Source organism: Panthera pardus, unplaced genomic scaffold (assembly GCF_024362965.1).
Source record: "Panthera pardus isolate Hobbes unplaced genomic scaffold, ASM2436296v1 HiC_scaffold_11, whole genome shotgun sequence".
In the NCBI taxonomy this organism is placed as follows: domain Eukaryota; kingdom Metazoa; phylum Chordata; class Mammalia; order Carnivora; family Felidae; genus Panthera; species Panthera pardus.
In genome coordinates, this window is record NW_026526666.1 from 55991699 (window position 1) to 56010193 (window position 18495).

At 40.1% G+C, this 18495-nt stretch overlaps 1 protein-coding gene across 1 annotated transcript; it reads right to left on the bottom strand.

Moving 5' to 3' along the window:
- Nucleotides 1-209: 209 nt before the first annotated feature.
- On the bottom strand, nucleotides 210-18236 carry L1TD1 (LINE1 type transposase domain containing 1). Its single transcript, XM_019449077.2, has 4 exons — nucleotides 18148-18236; nucleotides 16929-17003; nucleotides 4751-5828; nucleotides 210-2288 (listed from the first exon to the last, which is right to left on the bottom strand). Exons 3-4 carry the CDS (start codon nucleotides 5735-5737, stop codon nucleotides 642-644), a joined length of 2634 nt encoding a protein of 877 aa, XP_019304622.2. The 5' UTR covers nucleotides 5738-5828; nucleotides 16929-17003; nucleotides 18148-18236; the 3' UTR covers nucleotides 210-641.
- Between the last annotated feature and the right edge of the window lie 259 nt (nucleotides 18237-18495).

Here is an 18495-nt window from a genome sequence, read left to right on the forward strand (position 1 = left end):
GACACAAAAGCCATAAAATGATTACATCATTCTCTTAATTTCTTCAGTTATCAATACATTACAAATCATTTTTTTTTATTCTAGACTAACAATTGACAATACATTTGACCTCTCCCTTGGATGGGTTTATGTAATAAAATGTAAAATTTAACTATATTAATGACAAAATAGATTAGAAAGTGTAAAATAGAAAACATAAGCAAATGAAGCATAATCAAAGGAAAAACATTTAATATAAAGATTCAAGATTGACATCATGACATTAAAATTGAATATCCTTCTCAAGATAAAAGTTCAACTTTTCCATCTTTTTTCTATTTAACTTCGGTCATCTTTTTTCCAGTGCTTTTCTATTACTTTTACCCCACCTCTTCCTATCTGGTTACAAACAGATTCCATCCCTCTCCCCGGTAGTTTAGAAAAGTCTATTCCTATGCAAGCTACAATGATTAACACCATTTTAAAACACCCTTTAACTATGCCAACAAAGTAATCTTCCCTTCCCCTACTCCCCAAATACACTGTTTGAGGTCCATCCTCCTGAAATGTGGCATTTTATTTTCAACCTTTCCTTATTGATTTTTGCTGTGGGAGGAAGGTAATATATATTGTGTACATGTATTTATAGTCATCCTAGAATGCTAAAGTAGATCCTCCAGTAATTCTTGCAACGAGGGTATGCAAGAAATAAACTTTGTGAATTCTTCAGTATCAAAAAATGTCTTTGTTTTACCTTCAAAACTGAATGCCAATTTGGCCGGGTATAGGATTTTAGGTGTAAAGCCTTTTGCTTGCAGAACTTTTATGATATTGCTCCATTTACTTCTAGCATCTAGAGTATCCAATGATAAGTCTGCTGTCAATCTGATTCTTGTTCCTCTATAGGTTATCTCTCTTCTCTTTCTGGAAGCCTTTATGATCTTTTCTTTATCATTGGAATTCCCAAATTTCACCAAGATGTGTCTAGGAGTGAGTCTCTTCTCATCAATCTTACTAGGTATTCGGTAAGCACTAACAATCTCAAGACTTGAATCCTTTAGCTCAGGAAAGTTTTCTTCAATGAGTTCCTTCATTATTTCCTCTGCTCCATTTTCTTTATTATCTTTTTCTGGAATTCCTATCAAGCGGATATTGGAGCTTCTGGATCTATCTTCTATGTCTCTTGACCTTTCTCTATTTATTATCTGTTTGGCCATTTGCATTGTATCCTTAGAGAATTCTTCAATATGATCTTCTAGATTGTCCATTCTCTCTTCAAGTATGTCTATTCTGCTATTGAGAACATCTATTGAGTTTTTTATTTCCAAGACTTCTGGAAGGTAACTTTTAATATTTGCAACCTCCTCCTGGATCTCTCTGAAGTTGTTAATTATACTTCTTCTAAAGTTTTCTTCTGTCTCTTGTATTAAGTCTGTTTCTTTAGATGTTTGCTCACCTGTTTGTAGAGTTTTCTGTCTCTCTTTCTCTGTTTTCCTTGAAAATCTGGAGATTCCTGATGGAGTACTTGATTTTGTACATAAATGCCTTTTCTGCTCATCAGAACTTCTCTCCAGTGATTTTGAGGGAGAGGCAAAACACCAAGTTGGACAAACTGTCCCAACTCCCTGGTTTCTAGGTGTAGCTGTTTCTTCTTTATTCTGGGTTTTTTGTAACATCCGGTGTTTCGCTAGTTTTTCCTTCTCAAAGTTGGGAGCCAAATAATTATAAGCAATTTCTTTAGGTCCACATGAGGCCTCTTTTCTCTCAACTGGGGAGGCAGGCTTTACATTTTCTACTTCAGAGTCCTCTTCCTCCCACGATAGGACTACTTCCATTTCCCACTCTGAACCTTCTTCCTCCTCTGGCTCAGAATCTTCTACCTCTTTAATTAAAACAATTTCCAAGCCATTACTGGTTTTTTCCTCAACTCCACATTTTGTATTTACCAAAGAATGACACTGAAAGGTTGAATCCTGTTTCTCACATAATACTGAAGCCTCCTCTTCTTCTTCCTCCTGCAGCCCTGAAGCCTCTTCTTCGTCATCCAGCTCTGAGGTCTCTTCTCCCTCCTCCTCCATCCCTGAAGCCTCTTCTTCCTCATCCAGCTCTGAGGTCTCTCCTCCCTCTCCTTCCAGCTCTGAGGCCTCTTCCTCCTCTTCTGTCTCCCACTCTGAAGATTCTTCCTCCTGGGTCTCTAAGTTCTTCACCTCCTGTGGCTCAGCAACCTTAACCTCTTTAACAAATAGAAAGCTCAAGCCATCACCAACTTCCCCCTCAGCTCCATGCTTTGAATCTAGTAGCGTTTTTCCCTGAAAGAAAAAAAACTGAATAAGTAGTATCATGTGCCTTTTAATGGAATTAATGTTTTCACTGTCTAAATTTAATTTTGACTGCCATTTTCACAATTATCAAATAAATAGCTGGAAAATTATTTAGGTAATACTTTTTCTTGAATGTGTAAGTCCCCAAACAAGTCAAGTTTACTCTATGATTATTCCATCACACCTGCAATCTGTGTAGCACTTGCAACAAATTTCCATCAGGTCATGTTTACTATGTTCCTTCTATATTCCCAACACTTAAGTGTTTTGTGCCTGACTCTCAAGAACAACTTGTATTTGTGAATGTCTGAGTATATGCAGGACAGTATGGTAATGAGACTCTGTGATCTAATTTCAGGAATATTATCAACCCACACCCCCCACTCACATTTACTTTTCTCCCAAAGGAAACAAAAGTAAATTTAATATTTCTTAAAGATCCCACTTTCAAGTTCCAGCCACATTGTTCAAAAGGAAAGCATGCTTTGGTTAAGAGTACAAGCTCCTAAATCCAGCTGTCACATTTGCTACTGGTGCCTCAACTTGCCCTCTAGAACAGCATCTAATGTAATGCACTACTTCAGATTATTGTGGAGGGTTAAATAGGACAGCCTAGGTACTCAACTTAAGACAATGTCTCCAATATAAAAGTTAACTCTTAACATTTCTTGAAACCCTGTACTTGCCTCTGAATATTCCGTTTAATGCTCCTTGTTACAAAAGGCTCTTCTTCCCTATTCGGGGTTGGTTGATAGATATTTGTCCTTCAACCTTCCCAGACTGTTTAGAACAGGTTAGTTGCCTCATCTGTGCAAATCTCCAGGGAATAATTTCTAGGATTAAATGCTTATTCTCAAATAAAGAATTTGTTGATCCAAGTGTATTTCCTAATTCTAGACTGTCATTTTGCAAAGATGTTATACTAGAAAATGTTGAGAGGGAAGGGAAATTAGGTACTCTTTTCAGAACCCAGCAAAAATACTGGCTTAAGCTACAGACCTCTGAAGATACAAATAAATAGAAAGATATTCTGTGCTCACGGATTGGGAGAATTGGTATTGTTAAATGTTTATACTACCCAAGGCAATTAGCAGATTCAATGTGATCTCTATCAAAATTCCATTGGCATTTTTCATAGAATAATTCTAAAACTAGTATGGAACCACAAAGGACCCAATACCCAAAGCAATCTTAAAAAGAAACAAAGCAGGAGGCATCATGCCCTGGTTTCAAACTATATTACAAAGCTATAGTAATCAAAACAGTATGGTATATGGTATTGTCATAAAAACAGACTCATAGATCAATGTAAACAGAGAGCCTAGAAATAAACTCACACATATATGGGCAACTAATTTATGGACAAGTGACCCAAGAACATGCAATGAGGATAGTCTCTTCAATAAGTGGTGCCAGGAAAAATGGAGAGTCACATGCAAAAGAATGAAACTAGATTACTATGTTATACCATACACAAAAATAAGAAATACACATCCAAGATGAAAGAGAGAGAGAGAGAGAGAGAGAGAGAGAGAGAAAGAGAGAGAGAGAGAGAGATTGGGAGAGGGAGGGGGAATCTCTACAGTATACTACAGGCATTACCTTTCAAGATTGGGATTATGAAAAATATTCAGAAAATAGTGTTTTCAATGAAACCAATAAACATGGGAATATACTCTAATACAATGTAAGAAACAAAAACTTTTATACATGCAATGGATAATTGCTAAATATTAATATTAATGAACACTCTGACAGGCTTTAGTAAAATAGATTTGCATTTCACTGAATGTTAATAAAGAGGACTTAGCAGGACTACTTTATACATTGAAATTTCAACCTAATTATACCTGATACTTTTTTTCATAATCCTATTGCTTGAGGGCTTTTAATTGAACTTATTTATTTCTATTCTTCCTCCTACTGTTTTAAAAGCCACTATTCTAGTGTTTATCCTTAAATACATAACATATATATAAATTCATTTTCTTTCAATGTCTATAATAAATATGTACAATCTCTTCTCAGAGCAACTCAAATCTTTTTAACCTATTCCAAGCTTTCAATGCCACGCATTAAAAGAAAAAGAGCCTTTAAGTCATTACTTTTAATGTCATGCTTTTACTTTTAAGGATTTTTTTTTAAGGAATTCTTTCTTTTTAAGTATTTATGAGAAAGAGAGAGCATGATCTGGGAAGGGGCAGAGAAAAGAGGGAAACACAGAATCCAAAGCAGACTCCAGGCCCCAAGCTGTCAGCTCAGAGCCCAACACAGGGCTGGAACTCACCAACCGTGAAATCATAACCTGAGCTGAAGTCGGACGCTTAACCGACCGAGCCACCCAGGCGCCCCTTTAAGAAAATATTTCTTAAAAATTGGTTTAAACTTCAGAATAACTTTGCCAACTATTATACTTCATACATAAACTCCAAAGATCTATATATACTTACCACTTTTTCTCGAATCCCGTATCTTCTTCCTCCTTTCTTTATTTTTTCACTTTGTGGGAGTATATCCTTCAGTAATTCTTTCATAAACGGTTTTTGGCTAGTAAAATTGCTGAGGCTTTGAATATCTGAAAAGATCCTTACTTCACCATCACACTTAAATGCTAATTTAACTTGACATAGAACTTGAGGTTCAAAATCATTTTCCCTCAGAATGTTGAAGACATTACTCCATTGCTTACTGATGTCCAGTGTTGCCGATGAAAAGTCTGCTGCCAACCTAAGTACTGCTCCTTCATCTTCTCTGGAGGTTTTTAGAATCTTCACTTTATTATTGTTTAAATTCTGAGGAATTTTTTCCTCTCTTTTTGCTTTGACCACTCCACCCTCTCCAATCTCGATGTTCTCTCCTGTTACTTCCATATGGATCCTACTATCTCCCCAAGTGTTATCTATATTGCTTATGGCTTCTTCCATACTTTCCATGACTTTGTAATTTTGTGACTCATCATAGGACAATTCCTTACCTTGGTTAGTATTGTACTCTTCAGCTTTATCTAATCTGCTACTTCGTTCATTTATTTCTTTTCTTTTAAAAGTCAAATTTTCAATATCCTCAACTATTTTAGAGTTTGCTCCTTCTATGTTTTCTACCAATCCTTTTTTTTGTGTGGCTAAACCTTTTATTTGTTGGCACTCCTTTTTGGTACTGGAGTTCTTTGGATTTTTCACTTCAGGTATTTTACTTTCTACTCCTAAAATTTCCTTTAGGTCATTTTTAAGAGAGTCCCTTATCTCTTCAACCATTAAATCCAGATTTTCCATCAAGCCTTTAAACTTCATCAGCACAACTGCTGACATGTCTTTGCATTTTAAATCTAATACCTGAGCCATTTCCTGGTCAGTTTCTATCAACTGAATTCTTTCCCTATGAGTGATATTTTCCTGCTTCCTTGCAAGTCTATCAATTTCTGACTGTATAAGGGACATTGTGGACACGTTTTTATTTTCCTGAAGAGTAATTTTTGTTCTTGAAGGTCTGCTAGACTCCCCCAAACTCAAATATCTTTAAAAAGATTATCTGAAATACAAAAAAAAAAAGTAACTTGTTTACTTAACAATTATTTTGAGAAGCACAATGACCAAGAGTATAAACGTGGTTATTAAGTAAACTGAGTACTCCACAATTTAATATAAAGGGTAAACCATAGGTTACATAGGGTAACACATGGGTATATGCACATAAACAACAAAAAAAATCAGAATTCAAAATTCATACAATATGATTAATACCCCATTCAAGTAAAGATTTAAATGCCATAAATCAACCAGTAATGATGGAAATTGGCCAGTTTCCCATACTATTAACTTTGCTGCCTATGTTCGCTGTCAGGATCAAACAGATTATGGGAAAATAAACATTATTAATAGAGTGCACCAGGGGCACCTGGGTGGCTCAGCAGGTTGAGCATCCCGACTTTGGCCCAGGCCATGATCTCACAGTTCATGAGTTTGAGCCCCAGCATCTGACGTGCTGTTGTCAATGCAGAGCCCACTGGGGACCCTAGATCCCCACCCCTCTCTCTGCCCCTCCCCTGCTCACACTCTCAAAAATAATCATTTTTTAAAAAGAGTGCACCATACCAAATTTTTAACGCTTAAGGTGACTTGGATGGAATCATAACGGAAAAACAGAAGGCCCTTTTTTGATTGCAGAGAAAGTTAACATTAAGAATTTTTCTTAAAACCAGCTCAAGTCAATTAAGAGTATTACTTTCCAGAATGCAAATATTAATACCTGAGGGGAACAGAATAACTAAAAACCATGCCTACTCCCATGTCACAGAGGCCCTGGACCTTTGCTTGAGGAGACTCAATTAGGCTGTTCATTTGTTTTTAATCATTCTACCCTGCTGTCCTGACCCTGCATGGTGGAAAGGGAGAAACCACTCCCATCCCTTCATCCCTTAATTAACAGGGATGAGAAATGGCTATGCACAATAGACACACTTTGGACAACAGCTGGGATGCCTGTTCCTTAATCTTTTCCTCTGCAAAGCCTAGTAGGTATTCATTTGAGTGGACTACTGTTACACTAAAAATTGTACCACATGCTGATTCATCACTGCTGTCAAGACCCAAACTGCTTGAACTTACAGGTATGAAAAGAAAAATTATATCCCCTTCAAGAGGATTCAGCAACTTCATGGAAGGGGACTAGGGTAAATACACAAAACTAGTAGCTATTATTGAAGCATATGAACAGAAGAGAAAGGGGAAATAGGACTCATGAGTGTTGACCATAGCTTTGAGGAACAGAACCAGAAAACCTTCCAAGCATCTAGTGGAAGGAGGATACAAACCACATATAGTAACAGAAAACTTCTCTGGACTTGAGTCATGTGATTGAAAAAAAAAATCACTAGATCTGGGGCAAGGTTAATAAAAGATGCATATCCATTTATATATAATCCTGGTAAAACTTCTGAATGCAGACATGAGCCATACAAGTTCCCAGACATTCAATCACATTTATTGAGCACAGACTATATGCTAGTTACTGTGCCGGATAGCAAAGGAAAAAGATGTTGAGTAAAAATGGACATGGAACCTCCCCTACAAGGGGTGAACATCTAGGGAGAAATAAATATCAAATGGCAACTGTGCCAACTTACAAAGTAAGGGTCGAGGGTCATGAGCGTCTGTCTATACCAGGTGTCAACTGACATATTCAGGGAGATCCAGGAAGGCTTCCCTGCAAAAGTAGCTCACACTGAATCTGAGAAGTGAGCAGCAGCTACATGGCAAAGAATGGAAGAAAGTACATTCCAGAAGCAAGGCTGGAGCAAGCATCTGCTGAAGGGGAACATATGGCAGGGAAGGGGCATAGAGAGAGGGAGAAAGAGGATCCAAACAGAGCTCCACGCTGACAGCTGAAATCCTGATGCAGGGCGTGAACTCAGGAACTGCAAGATCATGACCTAAGCGAAGTAGGACACTCAACCAACTGAGCCACCGAGGCACCCCAAGGAAAAAAAAACAAAACAGGTTTTAAAGGAAGAGCAAATTTCATTTAACATATCAAGCTTGAGGTGCTCTTGAAATAGAGAATGAGTTGGGGCGCCTGGGTGGCGCAGTCGGTTAAGCGTCTGACTTCAGCCAGGTCACGATCTCGCGGTCCATGAATTCGAGCCCCGCGTCAGGCTCTGGGCTGATGGCTCGGAGCCTGGAGCCTGGAGCCTGTTTCCGATTCTGTGTCTCCCTCTCTCTCTGCCCCTCCCCCGTTCATGCTCTGTCTCTCTCTGTCCCAAAAATAAATAAAAAAACGTTGAAAAAAAATAATTTAAAAAAAAGAAATAGAGAATGAGATAAGTGGTTCTAGAACCTAACCTACCCTAGTTTCCGCTCTGCAAGATACACTTTTGCAAATCATGTGCCCATAGGCAGTTAATTCCATAGCTAACAAACAATCCAGAAAGGAAAAAAAACAAAAAAAACCAAAACTCAAATTAGCCTGAGACAAGATGAGATGACAAGCCACATACTGGGGAAAAATATTTGCAAAAGAGACATCTGATAAAGGATTGCTATTCAAAACAGACAAAGGACTCTTAAATCTCAGTAAAAGTAAAATGAACCGGATTAAAAAATGGACAAAAGACCCAAAGAGACACCTCACCAGGGAAGATACACAGATAGCAAGTCAGCATATGGAAAGATGTCATCAGGTAAATGCAAATTAAAATGAGATACCACTACATGTCTATTAGAAGGGCCAAATCCAAAATAACTAACATCAGGTGCTGGTAAGAATGTGGAGTAACAGCAACACTCATTTCACTGCTTATGGAAATGAAACAATGACACAGCTACTTTGGAAGACAGTTTGGCAGGTGCTTCAAAACGGAACATATTTTTACCATCGTGTTCCCTGGTATTTACACAAAGGAGTGGAAAATTTATATCCATACAAAAACCTGCATACTGAGGTTTAGAGCGGCTTTATTCAGAACTGCCAAAACTGAGAAGCAACCAAGGTATTTTTCAGTAGTTGGATAAACTGGGGTATATCCAAACAATGCAGTATCATTCAGGGCCAAAAAGGGATGCGTTACTAAGACATTTAAACATGGAGGAATCTAAATTGCAAATTTACCAAATCCAAGAAGCCAACCTGAAAAGGCTACGTACTATAGGATTCCAGTTACATGACATTGTATTAAAGGCAAAAGTGTAGAGACAGAAAAAACATCAGTTGTTCTCAGGGATTGAGGGGAGGAAGATGAATAGGCAGAGCACAGAGGATTTTTAGCAGTGAAACTATTCTGTATGATAGTGGTGGACACAGGCCATGTACTTGTCAAAACTCACAGAAACTCATAGAAAATTCACTCACCAAGAGTGAACCCTAATGCAAACTATGGAGGGATAATGATACATGAATGTAAATTCACTGGCTGTAACAAATGTACCACTTGGTGTGGGATGATGAGGCAGGGGCCATGCAGGTGTGAACCTAAAACTGTGAACCTAAAAACTGTTCCAAAAATTAAGTTTATTAGTTAAAAAAAAAAAAATAGCATGAAACATCTTGCCCACAATGATGAAGCTTAAAAAAATATAACTTTGAGGACTACTACAAAAGGGCTGTGACAATCATAGGGGGCAGCGCCTGGGTGGCTCAGTGGGTTAGGGGTCTGATTTCAGCTCAGGTCATGATCTCACGGTTTGTGAGTTCGAGCCCCACATCAGGCTGTACTGACAGCTAAGCGCCTGGAGACTACTTCGGATTCTGTGTCTCCCTCTCTCTCTGCCCCACTCATGCTCTCTCTCTCAAAAATAAACACTAAGGGGCGCCTGGGTGGCTCAGTCGGTTAAGCAGCCGACTTCGGCTCAGGTCATGATCTCACGGTCCGTGGGTTCGAGCCCCGCGTTGGGCTCTGTGCTGACAGCTCAGAGCCTGGAGCCTGTTTCAGATTCTGTGTCTCCCTCTCTCTGACCCTCCCCCGTTCATGCTCTGTCTCTCTGTCTCAAAAATAAATAAATGTTAAAAAAAAAAATTAATAAACACTAAAAAAAAAAAAATCATAGGAGCAGCTGATCTATCATTAACATCAGGGCAAAAAGATACATACTTAAAATCCTACAGTTCAAAAATTTCCCTTACATAAAATCTGAAGAAAAATTATGATAAAATTAAAAGAAAAATTTCTGTATATGGAATTCAAATACTAAAGGATACAGATATTTAAATTCCAAAATAACTCGGTCAAAAACTGAAGGAAATTTATTTATTTTTTTTTATTTTTATTTTTTTTTTTTTTAAATTTTTTTTTTAATGTTTATTTATTTTTGAGACAGAGAGAGACAGAGCGTGAACAGGGGAGGGGCAGAGAGAGGGAGACACAGAATCTGAAACAGCCTCCAGGCTCTGAGCCGTCAGCCCAGAGCCTGACGCGGGGCTCGAACTCACAGACCGCGAGATCATGACCTGAGCTGAAGTTGGACGCTTAACCAACTGAGCCACCCAGGCGGCCCTTGAAGGAAATTTAAAAATACTGAATGTCAGTAATAACTACTTATAGTAGGTAGTGAAAATGGTGCTTTGAAGGAAATTTAGACTTTAAAATATTAAAAAAGTAGAAAGGATGAAATGGAGTTAAACTGCTAGATAAAGAATGAAATAGACCCCAAAAGTTGAAAACACTTATCCTCTGATGACAACTGACCAACCTAGAGAGAAAAGGCACAAATAAATAACACTGTAAAGAAAAAGGGGATACAACAGCAAATAAAGCATAGTTCAAACACAGGATTATTATTAAACTTTCACAATTAAATTTGAAAAGTGAGAAGCAATTTTTACCTTGTTGGTACCCAAAGTCTTCTAAAGATCAGGAAAAAGGAAGTATTTTTTTTTTAAAGTTTATTTATTTTTTATTATTTTTTTAAATTTATTTTGAGAGACAGGACATGTACACACAGGCACATGAGCAGGGGAGGGGCTGAGAGAGAGAGAGGGAGAGAATCCCAAGCCCAACATGGGGCTTGAACTCAGGAAATGTGAGGTCATGGCCTGAGCCTAAACCAAGATGCTTAAGTCAGATGCTTAACTGACTGAGCCAACCATGTGTCCCTACCCCACCCAGAGCATGCAACTCTTGATCCCAGGGTCATTGTTGAGAGCCCACGTTGGGCATGGAGCTTATGGAAAAAAAAAAACAAAAAAACAGAACAACAAAAATGTAGGGCACTTGGGTGGCTCAGTTGCTTGAGCATCCCACTCTGGATTTTGGCTCAGGTCATGATCCCAGGGTTGTGGGATAGAGCCTTGCGCCTGGCTCTGCGCTCAGTATGGAGCCTGCTTAAGATTCTCTCTCCTCTCCTCTCCCCCACTTGCACTCTCTCTAAAAAAACAAAACAAAAACAAACAAAACCCAGCGCTGTAAGAGTTTAAAACAAATAATTTATAGATGTAAGTCACTACATTAACTATTCAAAAAAATATTAGTTGCAAAAAATCTTACACTTAGCATTCACTTAAAGTACGAACAACAGGAGGTCAAAGGAAAAATGTATACTAAACACGTTCATTAGTTCAGAGAAAAGGTCAAAAAAGTAAACGTAAGGATGACTACAAATACAAAAAGTGATAAAAATTAGTTATACACATTTCATCCCTCCTAATGACAAACTGGAAAACCGAACACCAGGCATGGCACCTGAAGCTAATCAAAGCAACTCTGAGGAATCAACAGTAAAGTCCACTGGGGAGGACTTTCCGCAAGGCTTCAATAGAGGGACTTAATCTAGTTTAGGAGGCCAAGGGAACTGTGTGTCCCCTTATCTGGATCTGGGTTGAACAAAGCAATGTAGAAAAGCAGGAAACTTTGTTTTTGAAGAGCAGAAAATTTTGAACAGATAGAGCATTAAACAATCCTAAGGAATAGGAATTTTATTACTTGTGATAGTATGGTGGTTATTTAAGAAATGTCATTTTTAAAGAGATAGATACTATTCAAAAGAAAACCACAGGCCCAAAATGGCAGCACTCAGGTTAAGGCCCCAAGTCAGTAAACTAAGACTTAATACCTACTAACTGCAGTTTCAACCCAGAAACGTAACCTTTAAGAGGCCAATCGGGAATTTTCTGGTCAGCACCAATAATCTGTCACATGAGCCCACTCCGTCCCCCAAGGACGAGGAGATAATCCATCCTTTTGTCCCCAGATGAAGGGGACCTCACCTGAACTAAATCCTTTTTCTGTGTATGACTTCCTTGTCCTGCCTTTAAAAACCTTTCCTCTTCTTCAGACCTTTGGTGCTCCCCACTATTTGCTAGAAAGGATGTAGACCCATTCATGAATCATTTAATAAAATTGTTTGAATTTTTTGTTTTAAAAATACTTAAGTTTAGGGGTGCCTGGGTGGCTCAGTCAGCTTAAGTGACGGAGCCTGCTTGGAATTCTCACTCTTCCTCTCTTTTTGCCCCTCCTTTGCGTGTGCCTGATATGCCCCGATTCGAGACCCCCCGACAACAATCCACCAGAGTCCAGAGTCAAAGCCAAGCGGCAAGGGTCGTTTATTGCAGGTTCGAACCCGGTCCTCCACGCACTCATTGCCGGTGACGCTAAGAGGCCCCGAGCGAGGATCTTACAGCTTCTTTTATAGACAGGCACAAACAAGTTAGGGATTTTTTTGCGGTTACAGAGCTGTTATTGGTTGACATTTAAATTTGAACACTCAGCAGAACTTGATTGGTTCCCACCCACCTTTAGGTCAGACCACAACTGGGCACACCCTGGCTGGTTCTGGGAACGGCTGGGGGGGGTGTGGGGGGGGGGCGGGGTCTTTTCTTTGCAGTTGTGAGTACACCTGGTAATTTTTCTTAGTCTCTCATGCCCTCTCTCAAAATAAATAAACTTAAAAAAAAAAAGTAAGAAAGAAAAGAAAAAAATACTTAATTAAAAAAATAAATAAATAAAAATACTTAAAATTAAAAAAAAATTTTTTTTTAATGTTTATTTATTCTTGAGACAGAGACAGAGCATGAACAAGGGAGGAGCAGAGAGAGAGGGAGACACAGAATCTGAAACAGACTCCAGGCTCTGAGCTGTCAGCACAGAGCCCGACGTGGGGCTTGAACTGATGAACTGTGAGACCATGACCTGAGCCGAAGTCAGATGCTTAACAGACTGAGCCACCCAGGCGCCCCAATACTTAAAATTTTTTAACTGAAGTACTATTGATAAAATATTATGGTAGTTCAGGTGTACAAATAGTGATCTGACAATTATATAACATGATATGCTCCCACAATGTTGAATACAGTTACACAACAATACTGAAGTTTTTAAAGGTGAAATGACACGTCAGCGATTTACTTTAAAATACTTCAGCATGGGACACCTGGGTGGCTCAGTCAGTTAACCATCCAACTTCGGCTCAGATCATGATCTCACAGTTTGTGAATTCAAGCTCTGTTGCTGACAGCTTAGATCCTGGAGCCTGCTTCAGATTCCGTCTTCCTCTCTCTCTGCCCCTCCTCCGCGCACACTCTCTAATAAATAAATAAATAAACACATACATACATACAATACTTGAGCAAAAAAAAGTTAGAAGAATAGATGATGCAAATGGGGAAGACACCTGTTCTTGAATCTAGGTAATGGATATGAACTTATTCTTGTATGCTTGGATGTGCTAACATTTTTTTTTTCAAGAGTTTAAAAATTTTAAGTAATCTCTACATCCAACGTGGGGCTTGAAGGTCAAAAGTTATACACTCCAGGGACCGAGCCAGCCAGGAGACCGTTCTGACATTTTTAACACTGAAAGTTATTAAGGAAAACCACTGAGGTCTCCCAGCTGAAACAGACTGCTCTGTATGTCCTACAAGAGATACTATCAGAACAAAACCTCAAAGGAAACTGAAAATAAGGCCAAGGTTGTACAAACAAATGCACAAAAATTAAAGCACAAAGGTAATAGAGACCAAATAAAGCATTACCCAGGACAAAAGCATGAAATTAAGCGAAGAACATTTTTCAGTTATGATAATCCAAACAAATTATCTGTGCCCCAAACAACGTGGCTAATGTACAACAATGTGGCCAAGTCATAACCAAGAAAAGGAAAAGTCAAAAGGAGGAGATAAAGGTAGAAATTTAAAAGGGCAAAAAATAAAACCAAAAGCCAAGTAAAAATTTTCCTTAGAGACACAAAGTGCGAGAAACTAAGCATGAGGAATGATCCAGTATAAGGATTTTAAAAAGCTGGTTTCCGGGCACCTGGGTGGCTCAGTCCTTTGAGGGACTTTGGCTCAGGTTGTGATCTCAGTTTGTAAGTCGAGCCCTGCAGACGGGCTCTGTGCTGACAGCTCAGAGCATGGAGCCTGCTTTAGATTCTGTCTTTCTCTGCCCCTCCCCCGTTCACACTCTGCCATTCTCTCTCTCAAAAATAAAAACATTAAAAAAAAATTTTTTTAAGCTGGTTTACAAATGCATGGTAATAAAAAAATCTAAAGGAAATAAATGATATCCTAGCAAAACTTTTAAATAATCAGTGGCGTGGGGCGCCTGGGTGGCTCAGTCGGTTGAGCATCCGACTTCGGCTCAGGTCATGATCTCGCGGTCCGTGAGTTCGAGCCATGCGTCGGGCTCTGTGCTGACAGCTCAGAGCCTGGAGCCTGTTTCAGGTTCTGTGTCTCCCTCTCTCTGACCCTCCCCCATTCATGCTCTCTCTCTGTCTCAAAAATAAATAAACGTTAAAAAAAAAATTTTTTTTTTAAATGATCAGTGGCACATGGCTGGCCCAGTTGGTAGAGCAGGAGACTCTTTTGAGCTCTAGCCCCACATTGGGGGTAGAAATTATTTAAGTAAATAAATAAACTTAAAACAAAGAAACAACAAAAAAAACTTTTAAATAATCAAATATTGATCCACAAAGTAAAAACCAAACACAAACCCTTCATCACATCAGTATTCTCAACAACAACAAAAAAAAATCAATAAAACATTCAATATTTTAAAAGGATCCATATCCAGAAGTTTCCACTGAATATACGGAACAATTTTCATCAAATAGTTCTGAACTGCAAGGAAACCTAAAACAGGTAAGTAATTCACAGAAGAGGGAGTAACAATTCTAAACCGCCACAAAAGATCATTAATGTTTCTTATATTAAAATTTTCTATAAAATAAGCTAAAATAAACAAAAAGAGGGAATGCAAAGAAATACCAAATATTTGAAAAGGTGCCCAACCCCAGAAGCTGGAGAGATAATAATAAAAAGAAATGATCTCTTTTATCTATCTGGAGTGGGAATAGTTACAACTTTTCAGGAAATTGGAAAACCTATTAAAAATCAGATAGAATACACATAACTCTCGCCTTGAGAACCTAGGCCAGGAATACAACTACCTGTACTTAAGAATACAAAGACAAAAGGTTTAGCACTGAACCTTTTGTGACAAAAGCCCAGAAAGCAATGCCTTTTAGTAGGAGGATTGAACCAAGGAAGGTCTACCACAAAATGGAATTATAAGCAGCTCTTACAGAGTGTATTTAGAGACCTAACACAACAGTTGGAATGTCCCTGATACGTTAAAAAAAAAAAAAAAAAAAAGCTGCAGAAAACACATATAGTACAATTTCATTTTTGTAAATACACACAAAACCACAGAAATGAGAATGAACAGTAAATGTGAAAATATGGTCAATTTTATGAATCAGGAAAATGCAAAACACAACAGATTCTAGTGTTTTAAAAAATGGATTTTAGCCAGTGCTGGGGCAAATGTCCGCCCACTTCACCTTGAAAGGGGAACTGGGAATTATCAGAACCTTTTGGGTAATTAAAATGGGAAAAGTATAATGCCATTTAGAGAAAGTTCTAGTCAGTCTTTTCCTTTATTCTTCTGCCCTGCACTCAGAAAAAACCCAGATACTTGTACGTAGTGAAGAAATGGTAAACCAAACTCTGGGTGGCGACAGAGAATGGCGTGGGGAGTATTAACTGTTCTTTTTCTAGCTAAAAGGAAATCCATAGTATAGCAGCAAATTCAGAAAACTTAAAAAAAAGAAACCACTAAGAACCAGCAGCCCATTTTGAAAATTCACTATAGGAAATGCAAGTTGATAATAAACATATAAAAAGAAGGCAGTTAAGGCCAAGGAAGTGCAAACCAAAACAAGCTGGTCCATCCAGATTAAGGGAAACTGTATTCATCCTCCCCCCACCCATTGCCTTGGGGTGTGAATTGCTAAAGATTTCTCGCCCTTCCTAACAGGTTCCAGTTTCCATAGTGAGCCCTCGCATGGGATCTTCAAGTTCCTTAAAACATAAATCCAAACTCACAGCTGCACTGATTATAAGCCTCCAAAGTTCTTCTACACTAAACCCCTCTTCAGGACAGTCCAACCTGACCCGAAACCTGGCAAGTCTGCTCCAGCCTCAGTGTTCGCAGATCCTGATTTCCACCCTGATTAGGGATTCTGAACCCAGGGCGGATAGAATTTCAGGATGTCTAGGATCTTGGGTAGGAAAGAGAACACATATTTATCCTCGTTAATCACTGACAGGAATTTAGTTATCAAAATAAATGTGAGATACAGAATATGTGATCTTTTTTGAAATGTTGATTTATTCTTGAGTGAGAGAGACAGAGTGCAAGCGGGGGAGGGGCAGAGAAAGAGAGAGACACACAAAAAAATCCAAACCAGGCTCCAGGCTTTGAGCTGTCAGCACAGAGCCCACGCAGGACTCCCACTCACAAACCCAGAGATCATGACCTGAGCCGAAGTCGGACGCTCAAGCGACTGAGCCACCCAGGTGCGCAGAGAACATGTGATCTTCTTAACTTATTTAACAAAATCAAGTGGCAGGTCTAAAGTACTTTTTAATCCGACATAATGAGTGTAAAACTGTTTCACGAGACACCTACAACACAGGAAAATACCTGCGATCGCTAGCGGTGACAAAACCTCAGATTCTGCTCCTCAGGGCAGACAACCACAGCCCCAGGCGAAGGATCCCCCGCCTACCCCATCTGCTGCCAAGATTCACGGCTCATTGGTCCAAAGGTCAACTGCCCAATTCACTCTAAACTCCGCACAGGCACTCTTGCCCTCCACTTCCGCAGCTACCCAGCCGCTCAACCGCCAAGTCTCAGCTGCTTACCCAGTGAAGGCCGTTCACCTGGAAGAAAGTTCTCTGCACAACAGGGCTTGGTCTTCCGCACAGCTGTCTCCGTGCCTAGGGTTCAAACAAAGTCCACCATACGGAATTTAAGTTTAAGGTTTAATATGTAGAGAAGCACCCCATTTTGTACATATAGGGGGAAAAAAGGCTCTTCTCTAGCTGTGTTTGCTTAGATTTATAGGATCACAGAAGTATGCAAAGATACAAAGTTATTAATGTCCGAGAGAGGACCTGAGGAGAGGACAGAAGGGAAGGGAAAGATCCAGGGCCACAACTGAGGAGGTAACCAGAGGCACAGGGAAAGAGGGTGCTTGTTTCTTTGTGCTAGTTGGGGTCGATTTTCTAAGACATTTTGGCAGTAAACATATATTCCTTTTGCCGTTTGACAAAGAATTCAGTCATTTCTCCCAATCAAGGAAAGGCCGAAACAGTCGTGGTCTTTAAATCCATTTCCTGGGGCGCCTGGGTGGCTCAGTCGGTTAAGCGTCCGACTTCGGCTCAGGTCATGATCTCGCGGTTTCTGAGTTCGAGCCCCGTGTCGGGCTCCGTGCCGCCAGCTCAGAGCCTGGAGCCTGTTTCAGATTCTGTGTCTCCCCCTCTCTCTGCACCTCCCCTGCTCATGCTCTGTCTCTCAATAATAAACGTTAAAAAAAATTTTTTTTTTAAATAAATCTATTTCCTTTACTTCTACAGTTTATGGGGAATACTGTGGAGACATGGGTTGGAGATTTAAGTTCAAAGACTCGCATCTAGGAAATGAGGACACATGGGACATCCAGGTCCGCCTGGTCCCAAAGCTCTCACTCATTCCATTGCTCCCCCCAAGATACCAAGTAAATTTGCACCTCCCCCACCCTTCTTTTGAAGGCAGTACTTAAATACTGCCTAGCGTATTTGACTGTATTTTCTCCTCCTGGCACTGCTATTTCTACCTTTTGTTTAAAAAGTTTATTATTATTTTTAGCAATCTCTACGCCCAAGGTAGGCGCGAACTCAAGGCCCCCGAGATCGAGAGTCGCGTACTCTTTTCACTGAGCAGGCCAGGCAGGGCCCCTGGCACGGCTTTTCAATGTCCCTACTTTTGGGGGTAAAGGACTCTCGGGAAGGTGCCTCTCTCACCGGCCGGTGCGGGGCAAAGCAGGTAGCAAAGCGAGAGGGTCCCAGGAGAGCCCCTGGTCCCCACATCTGTCAGCCTTACCTGGAGAAGGGATCCAGCCTGAGGGCGCACACGCGTGCCAGAGAAGGAGGCAGGACGGACTCAGCACTTTTTGCCAGCTCCTCCCCTCCCCGTGCGGAGTTTGCAAGTCCTTAGGCCCAATCCCCTCGCAACCTGCACTGCCTCGCCCCCTCCCCTGGACACCTCCTCCAGTCCTGCAGCGCCAGCTGACTTCCCATTGCTGGCCGCCACCTGAGCTCCAGCCCCCGGCTCCGCGAGGAAGGTGCCCCACCCCACCCGCACTGACGCCCTCCGCACCCAACCTCCCACCCCGCCCCACCCCCACCCAGTCTCCACCTCCTCCAAACCCGCCCCGACTCCAGGTTTGCA